We start from the raw sequence: 15,552 nt of genomic DNA on the forward strand, positions 1-15,552 counted from the left end.
TTTTAAAACAAAATGTTTTCGAAGTCTCAGTGCAGTATATCATTTAGGTGATTCTCACCTGCCACAATTACCCTACTCTCTGTTTAGTGGAATATTATTGATTCATGATAGCACTGTTATTTTTGACAATCTAAAAAACTAGCTTTGTCTGACGTTTTCCTCAGCATCCCTAATCTTCCTTAGTAGATGTAATATGGTGGTTGCCATGGAGATAGTAAGCACTGTGGGAAATTCTGAAGAAGAAAAAATATTAGCCCAACAACAAACAAGATAAAACTCCCTTTAATATGCAATGATCATTTTCAAGTAACTTTTTTTTTCAAATGTCTGTTGGTAACAAAACAATACTGTATACAAACACAAAATTGCTACATTAATGTAAACAAGATATAAAAATGATCCTTATGGTAATAAAACATTTGCTGCAGAATTCCCCTTTTTATGTGAGTTTTTTTTCTTAGACCAAGCTCACGGTTCAAATTTCAAAATATTCAAAAACAATATGGCAACGTAACATTCAAACACCAATGTTTTTTTCAGGTTTTGTTATTTTCGTCATAACACTCAGATGCTAAGTTCAGTAGTTTGATGTTTCAACTTACTGGTGGAAACTCATGTACACATCAGCCATGCATTTTTGATATTGCATTAATTTACTTAATACACCATTATATATTAATGTGTTTATCTCCTGTTGTCAGCAGTCATGAGTTACTTTGTTGTTACTGAGAGAGAAGCCTCATGGCGACTGTCAAAAGAGTTTGTCATGCAATCTGACCATTCAGCTCTGTGCAAGTTCTTTACATCTGTGTGTGTGTGTGTGTCTAAAAGAAACCATAAGAACAACAACATGAAATCAAAGAGACTGTACTAACGGACTGTTACTGTACTGCTGAAGCTGACACACTCGTTCAAGGCATTAGTGAGACAGTTTCCGTGCTGGCGTGAGGAGTAACGAGGAGCAGACATTTTAAAAAAAGAACAGGGAGATTATCGGGAAGTTGTTCCGAATTCAGCGAGCGGTTTCACGAGTTTTCCTTGCAGAGGACGAGGGAGGTGCGTGTGAAAATGTAACAGGCTCAGTGCATCCTTTCCTTCCAGACTGCTGCTGGCTGTGGGAGGATGCTGGTAGTTTTTTTTCCTGTTATGGGGCGTAGAGAGGCAGAGGGGAGAAGGATCCTACACTGAGGTGAAGGAGAAGGGAAATAGTGCGTGGCGTTTGACAGATCTATGACAGGAAGTGACTGGCTGGACTGGGAGATGAGTCTATGATAAGATGTTGGACATGAACTCGTAGAATCGTTTGGAGTACTGCTCCGGGTTCACCGTCGAGATCTCTGCCCCCGCCTGACAGACAGACATAGGTAAATAAGGCAGAAAATCAGATGGATGGAGCAATACTAAATAAAAAAAATAATAGTATGGATGCTGGGTGGGGGTTCTATGAGATTATATATTTATGCTCTTTTCCATACCAAACTCCATTGAGAAAAATAGTCATTCTAACTCGAAGAAGGCAGGAGTTGCTGTTCTACAGCTGCGGTTTGAGTTATTGTGGGGCTGATAACACATACTTTCTGCAGCGATAGACTTAAACAACTCTCTTTTGCGTTGAAGTAAAAATGTGTGTTTTTGGCAATGTGGTCTGGTGGCATTACAGAGAGCATAGATAGCAACTTTAGTTCCACGTTAGAAAGAAATGTCTGACAGCAAAGTGAAGTGATGAAAATATTCTGAACATAACATTCACTAAAACGTATTTTTTTACAGGTGGATAGTGGTAATTAGCTGCTGTGCTAGGTGTCTGCCATCTACTGTATTCACTGCTAGGATAAGCTCATACAGCCCCACTAACCCAACATCCAAACTACCCCTTTAATACATTTCATTAGTGTGTGGCATGGAGAACATTTCCATGGGCCTTGTGACATGATAATACAAATATTAAATACAACTTGATTATTTTTTATTAATTTAGATTATTTTTTATTGTCATTTTTGCCTCACATTTCAGTCAATCACATGCTCCCAGTCTATTTGAGCAAGCTCAGCAAAGCATCAATTATATTAAGGTTGTTCTAAATTAACTAGCTAGCTAGAATGTGAGCTGGGATGTATTACTCAGCATTAAAGTGAGTAGCCAGTGTTAACTTCAGCTAGCCGCTAACGCTTACTTCTGTAGCATTATGCTTTTAAAGATTTCCTAGAGAAACTAACCACTGGGTTAACTGTCTGTTTGGTTGTTGTAGCTACCTGTATGTAGCTCACATGCTAACTGGGAGCACATGTGATTGGCAATAATAATAATAATGATTAAAAAAAGTTATTCTAATTGATACTTTGTTACTTGTTTGAACATAACATTTAAGTGAAGTAATCATAATGTCCTATTGATTTGTTTGAATTTTATAACAACATTTTGGGGAGCAACTCAAGTCGCATGTGAATGGCTACAAGTTGTTGTAGCAGTCTGGTGAAAACGTATAATGTAATTAAAAGTGAAAAAAAACAGACTATACATAAAACAGAATTATGGTAATACTGTATTATTGAATCGAGTGATAATGATTAAATAAAGATAAAATTACTCAAAACTTAATTTCCATATTGCTGGATGATGATGATGGAGTCTCTGTACTCACCCCGTGTTTCACAGTTTTGGCAGCATGTGCAGCTTTTTTCTTCGCGTCATAATGCGTGAGGATGTCGATGATAGCCATGAAGTATACTTCCTTCTTCACAGCACCTACAACAACACATCACAGGGTTTTACTCTCACCTGAGAATAACAAAAGCCCAGGCTTTATTTCACACATTTTCTAACACTGTTGTATAAGGACCGCAGGTTCATCTGTTAATCTGCTCGATAGACATAGACTGGAGTTATTCTTCCTACTTCCATCATTGTTTCTTGCTTCTTAACGAGATAAATGTCAAACATGATCCTCACAGTCGTGGCTCTTGATAGCGTAAACGTCCACAGAGGGGTCAAACTCCCCGGGGCCAAAGAACCCCCCGCAGTTCAGAGGGTTCCCGGGGCTGTCGGGGGGCGTCCCGAAGGAGCCGGTGAGCACGCCTCCGCCCATCCCGTCGTTCTCGTACTCCTCCTCCTCCCCCACGACGTCCATCTCCTCCTGCTCGGCCCGGTCCACGTCATGGATCCCCACCAGTAGACTGTAGTCCATGATCTTTAGGGTGGCCAGGAACTGACCACACACACACACACACACACACACACTTTTTTGGGGACATATCATGCTTATCTTCAGGTTCATATCAGTATTTAGTGCCTCTACAGCAGGGATATTCAACTGGCGGCCCGCGGGCCAAATCCGGCCCGCGGGGAGCTTTCTCGTGGCCCCTGGAACGCACTCCATATTCCAATATAAAAAAAAAATTCTAATTACAAAATTTATTTTTATAATCATTTAAATAAATGTAAATATATGTTCGCTATTATGTTATCCGAATTAAATGAGTCCAAATTATTTCTCCTTCAATAGCTCTTAAAGGCAATCTTGCATTGGACTGATCAGCGTGTAATTATCGCGATATCGTGTCAATCTCGTTACTGATCCAAAATGAGCGGAGAGAAACGGCGGAAAATTGACGGTGAAAACCGACACTTCAACCCCAAATGGACTGATGATTTTGTATTTATTTTACCATCGCACGCCAATCCTAGACCTTTATGTTTAATATGTCAAATAACTGTTTCAGTCTGCAAGGTTGCTAATGTGAGGCGCCACTATGAGACCAAGCATGCTGCTAACTTCAATGCTGCTTACCCGCCTGGTAGCACAGCTAGACGTGGTAAAATAGAAATACTTAAATCTTCTTACACTGCATCAACCACTATTCTTACAACTGCTTCTACAGCCCAGGAAAAGGCCACTGCTGCTTCCCTACGAGTGATGTTCGCTTTAGCCAAAAAGAGAAAGCCATTCACTGACGCTGAAGTTGTGAAGGAGTGTACTCTTGAGATGGTGGATGAACTTTTTGCAGGAGATAAAAACAAGGAATATATAATGAACCGTTTGAAGCAAGTACCGCTCTCTGACACATCGGGAAGTCGAAGAGTAGAGGTACTGTTTGAGGACTGTTTTTCAGCATTAATTGCCGATCTCAAATCGACAGAGTACATGTCACTCGCTGTCGATGAATCGACCGATGCAACAGATACGGCACAGCTCTCGCTGTTTGTGAGGTACTTCGATGGTGACGTTTTTAAAGAGGAGTTGTTATGCCTTTTACCACTGACAACCAGCACTACAGGTGAAGTGATTTTCGCTGCAGTTTGGAGTTTTTTTGAAGAGAAAGGTTTGGATCTAGGTAAGATCAACCTTCTCGTTACCGATGGCTGCCCGTCCATGATTGGGAAAGAAAGGGGCTTTGCATCTCGCTTATGTGCAGAGCATCCCACAGTGAACACACTGCATTGCATCATACATCAATCAGTTCTGTGTGCGAAATTGTCAGGGGAGTTGAAAGAAACAATGGAGACTGTCGTAAAAATTGTGAATCATATTCGCTCGACGTCAGGTCTGCAGCACCGACTGTTCAAAATGCTGCTTCAAGAGCAGGAAGCCGCATACTCAGACCTATTGCAACATAACGATGTCCGCTGGTTGAGCCGAGGACGTGTTCTCGAACGTTTCTTTGCACTGCGAAAGGAGGTGAGTGAATTCCTCTCATGCCAGAAATCAAGCAAAGCTAAAGACCTACTTGCACGCATGCAAAAGCCGGATTTCATTGCACAGATTGCCTTTTTGTGCGACATCATGGGCCACCTAAACACACTCAACCTGCAGCTACAGGGGGGAGGGTCAAGTGTGGCTGAGATCATTGAGAAGGTTAGTGCGTTTCGGGTGAACCTGGATCTCTTTCTACCTGACGTAATGGGGAGGAAGATCCACTTCCCAACACTACGCAACGTCCCCGTGAGCAGCGCAGCAATGGCTGGAATGAAGGGACTTTTGAAAAGCTTGGCTGAAAACTTCACAGAGCGATTCAACGACTTCAAGATTCCAAAACAGGTTCTTTTATTTGTGCGCAATCCATTTGCGGTCGATGTTTCCGGGTCCTGTCCAGCCGAGGCGAAAGCCGTGATGCCCGGTATTGACGAGGCTGCATTCCAGCTGGAGTTGGTGCAAATTCAGAGCTCTGATGTGCTGAAAGCAAAATTCGGAGATGAGGGACTGTGCGAGTTTTGGGCTCATTCTACTCATCAGTTTCATCACTGCCGGAGACTGGCTATCTACCTGTTAACCATGTTTGGATCTACTTACATATGCGAGTCCGGATTTTCGACAATGAACTTGATAAAGAATCAACATCGCAATCGACTCACGGATGAACATCTCAACCAGTGCATGCAGCTTGCTCTGACCTCGCACCGACCTGAATTCAGCAAACTGGCTATGGCTCGGAAATGCAACTTCTCACACTGATTTGTCAGGTAGCTTCTATTTTCATTTATTTTGTAATGATGGGACGCTGCCTATGCTTGCATCTTTGTTAATCTCGGACTTCTAGGCCTCCTCTGCCTCTTACTGATCGCATTTGCTATCCTAGGCCTAGCATTGTTTTCTGGTATTTGTTGCCACCCAGCATTTTGGTGTTATAATACACAAATCTATATGGATTCATTAGAATAAAGTAGCTGTGGTATGGGGGGGGGCGGGCGTGGTTTAGCGGCAGGTTGTAAAGCAGGGGGCGGAGCGGCTAATTGCCTGGGATTGACGTAGCTGTCAAGTGGATTAGAATGATAGGAATGCGGTGGTATTTAACCACGTGTGTTTTTGTTCTCTCAGTAGGAGACTGGCGGACAGACGGAAAGACGAACGTTACGCCAGGACGAGAATCCAGACCCCTGCCAGTTATCATTTGCCCGTTGAGGGATTGTTCTGTTTTAGCCACCTCGGGAACCTTGTGTGAAATAAATATCCGTTTACCCGACTGCATCTCGCTCTCCCTCCTTATATTCCGCAGCAGACCACAAATCTGCCACAGTAGCCTACATTACTATTTTGGTTGCCTATTTTACTACTACTACAATAATAACAATATCAATAATAATAATAATAATAATTTATTATTGCATGGTTGGTTGTACAATAACAATGGCATTTGTTCATTTTCATTGTCAGTCTTGTGGCCCTCGCCTTCAAGACATTTTACAATTGTGGCCCCCTTCCTAATCTAGTTGAATACCCCTGCTCTACAGTCTACTCTACTGTGACATGTCTCCATGCTTTAATGTTCAAAAAGCTCTTTATTTTTCTCATACTGCCTGTGCTGCAGCACCTCTTTTCACCCTCTGTCTGAAACCAGAGCCCAGTCTGCTCTGATTGGTTAGCTGGCCCGCTCAGTGTGATTGGTCAACCGCTTACAAATGTGTCAGAAATGTCCCGCCCCTTAACCGTGCAAAAGCGTGTGTGGGAAAGAAACTCTGGGATTTAGCCTTTGCAGACCATTCACATGCACAGAAAGCTTTAGAACACAGTACAGGAAAGGGAAACCCCCAAATAGCAGAATACATTAGGGCTGAACCGAATAGTTTGAAGCTCAATTCAAAAATGTACTTTCTTGCACGTCTATTCAATTTTTTTAAAGCCTGTTTCTTTATAAAACTTTGGCTACATTTATTGTAAGAGCCACATGTAAGTTCTGTTTAATATGACATATTGTTTCACTCTTTTTCACTGGAGCTCAGGCGGTGATGTTAGTGGTTTTACCTGTTCACTTTTTCTTGGCATTGATGTTGGGGAGAGATATTTCCCATGACGGCACTCAAATGCAATCATTTATAATAGGTTACTGCTACAATTGTATTTGTATTTTATTCAGTGTTTCTTTTTTTGGACTGGCAACAGCTGCTTTAATCATATGAATTCTATCATACTATTTTGCAGATGACAGCGGTGGCTGCTTAGGATTTTTTCCTACAAGTTTGATACTAACATTTCCGAAAACTCCAGAGTAGGGCGATGAAGTTCAAATGTCAACATTTATTGAAAAAAGAGAGATGTACTAATTTCCAAACTCACAACATGTTTTTATTTGACCAAATATTTTGGTTAGCTGGATGTGTAAACTAGCAACTGCTTGCCAACAGTTAGCCACGCAAACTTATAAAAAGGTGATAATATATCAATGTTGTGTCTGTAGCTTTTTTAGCCCTAAGTGCTTAAATAAATAATTCATCCGGCTTTAAAGTGTGAAAGCTCAGGTCTGCACAATTCATTTAAATGTGATCAAAACCACAATATGGGTTCATGCATTATTTGAACAGTAGGAGGTGCAATTTTTACTAAAGGCGAAATATATGTTTTATATCGTTATTATTCTGAATTTAATGCTGCATAGATGGCCTACAAATATTTTCCTATGGATTTAATAATATATCTTTGTTTGGTACAGAAAATCACAAAATGATCATTTTCAAATGTATTCTCAATGATAAAGGGAATAATAATGCAACATGATCAATCCCTTCAATATTGTATCGGGCAAATAATCACAAGTAGCTATTTCTTCCAAATTGTCAAACCCCAATATAGTCAGATTTAAAACAGAACTATGTATAACTGCAGTATGATTTCACTGAAACAAAATGAATCACACTGAACAAAATCAACTTTTTTGTATCCTTATAGCACCAGAGTTACTAGATGATCGTATGTTTTCGTTAATTATTTAAAGATACCTAAATTGAGTCCAGTTAGTACAGTATTAGATTTAAGTCTAAATGAGCAACAGTCTCATCAGAGTAAAAGTAAAGAAGAATATCGATCTCAGCTTAAGGTATTTGATTATTTTCAATACTTGGTTAAACTGTCATAAAAGTATTGAGTTCTAATTTGTTCAAGCAATTCAGAGATGCTAAAGTGTAAACTGTCAATCAGATTCTGAGTTGCTGTGAAGCGCATCAGTTCTACAGCAGACTAGGTCAAACCCTTTTGTGATGTTTCTTACCTCCACGTCTCGTTTTAGCTTCTCCAAAAAGTACTTCTTGTTGTCGTCTCCTATCTGCAGCTTCTGGCCTTCATTCAGGAAGTCGTTGTCTTTAAAAGTGGGGAGTTCTTTAGCCTGGAGAGAGGGGAGGTGTTTGGGTATTAAACAGTACAGAGGATGATTAGAGGTCCCAGAGCCCTGGAACATACAGACACTGCTGATAAGAGTTAGAATTCACAGTCATAGATGTCTTCTAATGAATAATACAGAGCCATGAGGTCAGAACCCTCGGCCCTTCAAAGATTGCAGGTAAAGCAGAGCCTAAAGTTGGCCTGAGCAACATTTGGGTTTAATTGTTTGGAATTATTATGTTTGTTTTATGTACTAGCAATACATATTTCAGCTAAATGTATAACAAATACTGCAATGTCCACTTTACCTTAATATGGTGCAGCCATAATTGGTACGTTAGCAGAACTTTCACATTGATGTGATGGCAGGGCTCTGTGTATTTCAATGTGAAAGTGCAATACAAATATTTTTGTGTGTGTACATAGAAATATTGTAAGTTGTTAATAAATTAAGTTTTTATGTTTTATAAAATGGATCAGTTTTACCAGTGGTGCAATGTAACAGTACATTCACTCAAGTATTTACTGAAGTACTTTGTTGACACACTTGTACTATACTTAAGTATTTCAATTGCATGCTAAATATACATTGAGTCGACTACACTTGGGAGTTAAATAATGTACTTTTTTCTCCTCTACATATACAGTGCATCCGGAAAGTATTCATACCCCTTCACTTTTTCCACATTTTGTTATTTTACAGCCATATTTCAAAATTGATTAAATTCATTTGTTTTCTCAACATTCTAGACACAATACCCCATAATGACAAAGTGAAAAAGTTTTAAAATAATTTTTGAAATTAATAAAAAATAAAACACTCAAATATCACATGTACACAAGTATTCATACCCTTTACTCAATACTTTGTTGAAGCACCTTTGGCAACAATTACAGCCTCAAGTCTTCTTGAGTATGATGCTACACGCTTGGCACACCTATCTTAGGGCAGTTTCTCCCATCATTCTTTGCAGATCGTCTCAAGCTCCATCAGGTTGGATGGGGAGCGTCGGTGCACAGCCATTTTCAGATCTCTCCAGAGATGTTCAATCGGGATCAAGTCTGGGCTCTGGCTGGGCCACTCAAGGACATTCACAGACTTGTCCCAAAGCCACTCCTTTGTTATCGTGGCTGTGTGCTTAGGGTCGTTGTCCTGATGAAAGGTGAACCTTGGCCTCAGTCTGAGGTCCGGAGCGCTCTGGAGCAGGTTTTCATCAAGGATCTCTCTGTACATTGCTGCATTGGTGTTTCCCTTGATCCTGACTAGTCTCCCAGTTCCTGCTGCTGAAAAACATCCCCACAGCATGATGCTGCCACCACCATGCTTCACTGTAGGGATGGTATTTACCAGGTGATGAGCGGTGCCTGGGTTCCTCCAGACATGATGCTTGGCATTCAGGCCAAAGAGATCCTTGTTGGTTTCATCAAACTAGATAATTTGGTTTCTCGTGGTCTGAGAGTCCTCTAGGTGCTCCATGGCTCCCTTTTTCTGAAGAGTGGCTTCCTTCTGGCCACTCTACCATAAAGGCCTGATTGGTGGAGTGCTGCACAGATGGTTGTCCTTCTGGAAGGTTCTCCCATCTCCACAGAGGAACACTGGAACTCTGTCAGAGTGAACATCAGGTTCTTGGTCACCTCTCTGACTAAGCCCCTCCCCCCCCTTTGCTCAGTTTGGTTTGGGCAGCCAGCTCTAGGAAGAGCCCTGGTGGTTTCAAACATCTTCCATTTTCAAATGATGAAGACCACTGTGCTCGTTGGGACCTTCAATGCTCCAGACATTTTTCTGTACCCTTCCCCAGATCTGTGCCTTGATACATACCTGTCTCTGAGGTCTACAGAAAATTCCTTGGACCTCATGACTTGGTTTGTGCTCTGATGTGCACTGTGGGACCTCATAGAGACAGGTGTGTTCCTTTCCATGTCATGTCAAATCTATTGAATTGAATTATTATAAGGAATCATTCTGTAAACTTTAATTGTTATGCGGATGATACTCAACTATATTTATCAATCAAGCCTGATGAAATTAATCATCTAAATAAAATTCAAGACTGCCTCAAGGACTTAAAAACGTGGATGACCTTAAATCTTTTGATGTTAAACACGACCAAAACTGAAGTTATTATACTTGGCCCGAAGAATCTACGAAACAAATTATCTAAAGATATATTAACTATGGATGGCATTAATTTGGCCTCCAGTGAGACTGTAAGGAATCTTGGTGTTATATTTGATCAGGATTTATCCTTTAACACCCACATAAAATCAATTTCAAGGACCGCCTACTTCCATCTACGTAACATTGCAAAAATCAGGCATATCTTGCCTCAAAACGATGCAGAGAAACTAGTCCATGCATTTGTTACTTCAAGGCTGGATTATTGTAACTCCTTATTATCAGGGTGTACCAAGAAGTCAGTCAAGTCGCTTCAGCTGATTCAAAATGCTGCAGCTCGTGTACTAACCAGAGTTAGGAAAAGGGACCACATTACTCCTGTTCTGGCTGCCTTACACTGGCTCCCTATAGAACACAGGATAGAATTTAAAATTCTTCTCGCCTACAAAGCCCTTAATGGGCAGGTGCCATCTTACCTTAAAGAACTCATTATACCCTATTGTCCTACTAGGGCATTGCGTTCCAAGAATGCAGGGTTGTTGGTTGTTCCTAGAGTCTCTAAAAGTACAATGGGAGCCAGAGCCTTTTCTTATCAAGCTTCACTTTTGTGGAATCAGCTTCCAGTTTGTGTTCGTACGGCAGACACCCTATCCGTTTTTAAGAGTGCGCTTAAGACCTTCCTTTTTGATAAAGCTTATAGTTAGGGCTGATTAGATTCAGCCCCTAGTTTTGCTGATATAGGCTTAGTTTGTCGGGGGACATCTTACTTCTTCCTTCTCTCTGTCTATACCTGTGTACTCTCATGTTCCGATTAACCCAGCTTCCCCAAATGTCTTTCTTTTTGGTGTCTATATACGCCGGGATCCGGAGTCATGGATGATCCTGCGGTCCTGTGTCATGGATTGCGAGTCCTGGATCTTGAGTCGTGGCTGTGGTCCTGGATCATAAGTCCTGGATGGATATCCTCGTGGATTCATCTTCCTATTATACACACATGCATTTTCAAACATTTGGACTACCTATGTTGCAAATATATTATCTTTTCAATTTATACACGGCATCTATTGCACGTCTGTCCGTCCTGGGAGAGGGATCCCTCCTCTGTTGCTCTCCCTGAGGTTTCTCCCATTTTTCCCTTTAAACTGTGGGTTTTCTCTGGAAGTTTTTCCTTGTACGATGTGAGGGTCTAAGGACAGAGGGTGTCGTATTGTCATACTGATATTCTGTACAAACTGTGAAGTCAACTGAGACAAATGTAACATTTGTGATATTGGGCTATATAAATAAACATTGATTGATTGATTGATTGACCACAGGTGGACCCCAGTCAAGTTATAGAAACATCTCAAGGATGATCAGTGGAAACAAGATGCACCTGAGCTCAATTTTCATTGTCAGAGCAAAGGGTGTGAATACTTATGTAAATATTTCATTTCATTATTTTTTACGCGTTTGCAAAATATTCTTTAAAAAAGTTTTCACTTTGTCATTATGGGGTATCATGTGTGGAATATTGAGAAACTAAATGAATTTAATCCATTTTGAAATAAGGCTGTAACATGACAAAATGTGAAAAAAGTCAAGGGGTATGAGTACTTTCCGGATACACTGTATTTAACAGTCATCGTAGCTATAGCTACTTTTTCATGTATGAAAACATGTGATGTGGTGCAGGACTGTAATCTTTAATAAACACAGTATTTCAAAAAGGTAACTAAAATTGACTCCACATTTACAAACTCCAACATAAAAAAATATGACATGTATAGTTTAGTGATGATTACAAAATGTTCATATTCAATAAAACTTTAAAAAAGAGCCATTGTGCATACAGAGTACTTTTGACAGAAAATACTTCTGTATGTGACTTACCATATTAATTCTACTTAAGTAAAGGATCTAAGTACTTCCTCCTCCACTGAGTAGTACACACTGATCATATGAGGCCAGTGCAAAAGCTACTACTAGAATCCATCTGCATACTTAAACATGCTTCATTTAGCCGTCATTTGGCAGGTTTGCCTCTGTGATAAGCTAAGGGCGTTTATTTTTGTCCCATCAGCTGCCGTCACCTGCACAGCAATAAAACGTACCTTCTCCTTGTCGCTCGCTTCCCTTGAGACCGTAGAACCCTGAAAAATGAGGGACAATAAGAATTAAAATAGAATAAAGTCAAAGCAGCTAAAGATAGATCAAAGGCAGAGTTGGCATATTACACACAGCGGCTCTCACTTTCAATATTTAAAAGGTAAGGTGTTTTTTTTCTCCAGAGGATACAGGAGAGGAGGCTTAGGCTTTGAAGGAGCGTTTTAAGGGAGAGGGAAGTCCTGGTACTGGTGAGGAGCTGAGAGGTAACAAACACCTAATTAATGAGCTGGATTTACATTATTTTGCAAACTTTTGAATGATGAAGGATGCGACTGGCAATAGATCTGGTCAATTGAAAAAAATATAATCTGAAAACAGTGTATATCAGGCCGTTCAGAGCAAGTTTAGATTTGTATTGTGATAGGATTCGATCTGTAGCTGGAAACTAGGGATGTGCATCTCCATCACTGAGGCCGATGCGATGCGCATCTCGATACGTTGCCACGATACGATACATTAACGATACATTTGAAACACCAGGCGATACGATACGATACACCCCTGTTGCGATACAGTTCGATACGATTTGATTCAACATTATGCGATTCGGGGCGATACGATTCAACACGATGCAAAAATAATGATACTTCAATATGGTACGACAGAGGATTTTTGTTTTATTCCTTATATGCAGCAAATCCTACATTAACAACAAAGTGCTTTACATATTTGGTACTGCACATCCCATCATGCCGTTTATTTTTTTAACTTTAAAAGCTCTCCAGAGTACAGTACAATTGTATAACACCTCACAGTTAAACAATGTAAGGATGCATTGCTCATGATTAACAATGTGCAAATAACAGCTACCATAGAGCAATGCCCATACAGCTGCCAGCCTGATGTGCTTAACACTCATTCATAGGCTAACTCACCAGTGAGCAGAAAGCAGTGGGTTCTATATGAACAATAAAGAATACAAATAACCTTTCACAAACAGGTATTTCATAACTGCTTACAGTAAGGAAGACATTTAAATTATTATTGGCCGTCACAGGCTGCTGTAAACTAAACACCACTCTCTCTCCTCACTGAGTGATTTAACTCATATGTCTCACTTTCAGGTTTCTCTTTTCAGCCGCAGACCCCATGTCGCCTCTTTATGTGCGTCGCTAAGTTCCTCGTACTACTTGTGTACTTTAAAGCGGCTCGGCATTGTTAACAATTTGCGAGCGATTCTTCAAGTTGACCGTCTGTAGTATATAGTGCCGCGCACATATACCATCAGGACGTTACTGATGGGGTGCGGCTGCGGAGTGATACTGTGTGTATGCAAGTCCGCATCTAGGACGGATCCATGTATCATGGCTGTTTTATATGAATGAATCGGTTTTTTACCGATGCAAAGACGCTACGCAATCGATGCATCGCGAGTTCAACCCAAACTGTAGCCGATGTGCAGTCTTTCAACCGGTGCACTCTCATCTTGAACGTTGCACCGATGCGAATCGGTGAATCTTAACATCTCTACTGGAAACTGCTTTACTGAAACACCTGTCAGTCATGTTGGAGTGACAGCAGGTGTTCTGATATATATATATTTAAGTTTTAATTAAATAAAAGACAGAAAAAGGTGTGATGGAAACTTCTGAAGCAATGGAGACAGGACTCAGAGAGACACAAGGAGAGCTGGAGCTTTGATGTCAAACACTGACGGTTTATTTGGAGCTTCAGCCGGAGAATTCCCAAGACGTGTCGTGTGTCACGAGTTGAGACAGCGGATGCCAAACCAATTCTGAAGAAATCTTCTGCAGCTCGAGGTTTTAACTAGTTCGGAGTGTTTTAAATCAACATTCTTCATCAGCGAGAATAAACAAATATGGACCCTGAATCTAACTAGAGCTCTCGTCCATAGGAAAGAATGTGCGCCAGGGAACCTTCGTCCCTGAACAGTAAACTACCTCATGGTGGCTTGTGCTCGGTCATAGACTGGCAACAACAATGCGTCCAAGCTGCTACTCCTTAAGAGAGATAGCAGCAATACCCAAGGCCCTAGACCTATGCCACGGGAAAGGAGACAGTGAGAGGAGAAAATGATGAACTGCGTCAAAGGTTGAAAACCTAAGCAAATGATTCCATAACGAAAGTGGAGTCAGCTAATATTTGGTATTCCGCTTAAGTTGCACATTCCAGCCAACCATCTTTATTTTTGTCATAAATGTTCTTAATTTGTATTTATGTTATTCTGTTTGGTTTGTTCATTGATTCTTAATCATTTTGCTTTCCTACTTTCTCCTTGGAGAAAAAACCTCATGCATCGCTTCAAATAAATCCATAATGTGACTACGTTTTTACTTCATTCATCTTGTTGATCCGTCATTCATCAAATCAAAGCTCTGTGCTAATAGTGTTCAGTAGCTGTGTGTGTGTGTGTGTGTGTGTGTGTGTGTGTGTGTGTGTGTGTGTGTGTGTGTGTGTGTGTGTGTTCTACCTTAAGGTCGTATTTGCGGTGTACGGTGAGGCGGTGGCTGAAAACATTCCGGGTCACCACCATGTAGGTCTCCACCCCGTCCACCGTCAGCCGGTACATGCCCAGGAACTGAGGGAGCAGCGTGTTGCCATGACACTCCACGATAAACTGCACACAATCAAGGAAGGGGGGAAGAGAGTGGAGCGGAAAGTGAGGAATATGAAAACTGATTCAAACTGGACACTGCTCTTCAGTCATATTCAACACTTTTGCATCATTTACGTGGATTTGTGACTTTCAAATGAATAATGAGGAATACTTTTCACAGTCTGATGCTCTTAGATCTCTTTCCTGTGTTCCTGCAATAAGAATACATATATTCAACCACATCACAGATACTTTGTGGTGAGAGAGGCTGCTACCTGGTGATATTTCTTTAGGATGTTGTGCATCTCTGCGATGTCCTCACTGGACACGGTCTTGATGACAAAGCGGTGGTCGTAGCTGGACAGGAAGCGGTTGCCGAAGCGACCCTGGGAGTCGCTGTTGAGCGGGGCGCTCCTCGTCAAAGAGTTCTGCCAACAAAAAGAAATCTAGTTATATATAACTCTCCAAGAACTCTTTTTTTACACTTTTTAATTTAAATAGAACAGATGAGGACTGGGACAATAAAGCATACAAATAACAAATACAATTACATTTTACAATGCATAAAAGAGAGCTCAACCAAAAGAGACATTGTTAAGATCCAAAACATTTATAAAAATCAGAATTTCCCTCAATATGAATCT

The 15,552-nt window shown here is 40.7% G+C and overlaps 1 protein-coding gene and 1 long non-coding RNA gene across 5 annotated transcripts in view; one reads left to right on the plus strand and one right to left on the minus strand.

Moving 5' to 3' along the window:
* Positions 1 to 266: 266 nt before the first annotated feature.
* LOC307030616 (phosphatidylinositol 5-phosphate 4-kinase type-2 beta) overlaps positions 267 to 15,552 on the minus strand; it is a 30,581-nt gene continuing 15,295 nt past the window's right edge. For all 4 annotated transcript variants that reach the window (XM_079667139.1, XM_079667138.1, XM_079667140.1 and 1 more), the window contains 7 exons: positions 15,184 to 15,336; positions 14,783 to 14,929; positions 12,297 to 12,335; positions 7,978 to 8,091; positions 2,951 to 3,206; positions 2,643 to 2,746; positions 267 to 1,347 (listed from right to left, as the gene is read on the minus strand). In XM_079667139.1, coding sequence (XP_079523265.1) covers positions 1,267 to 1,347; positions 2,643 to 2,746; positions 2,951 to 3,206; positions 7,978 to 8,091; positions 12,297 to 12,335; positions 14,783 to 14,929; positions 15,184 to 15,336 — 894 coding nt within the window. In that variant the 3' untranslated portion in view covers positions 267 to 1,266. The remainder of the gene's footprint in view (positions 1,348 to 2,642; positions 2,747 to 2,950; positions 3,207 to 7,977; positions 8,092 to 12,296; positions 12,336 to 14,782; positions 14,930 to 15,183; positions 15,337 to 15,552) is intronic.
* Positions 3,213 to 7,561, plus strand: LOC307031166. The gene is made up of 2 exons (XR_013805880.1): positions 3,213 to 5,458; positions 5,814 to 7,561. It is a non-coding gene; the product is annotated as an uncharacterized lncRNA (long non-coding RNA).

Source organism: Notothenia rossii (genome assembly GCF_949606895.1).
Source record: "Notothenia rossii genome assembly, chromosome: 1".
NCBI lineage: Eukaryota > Metazoa > Chordata > Actinopteri > Perciformes > Nototheniidae > Notothenia > Notothenia rossii.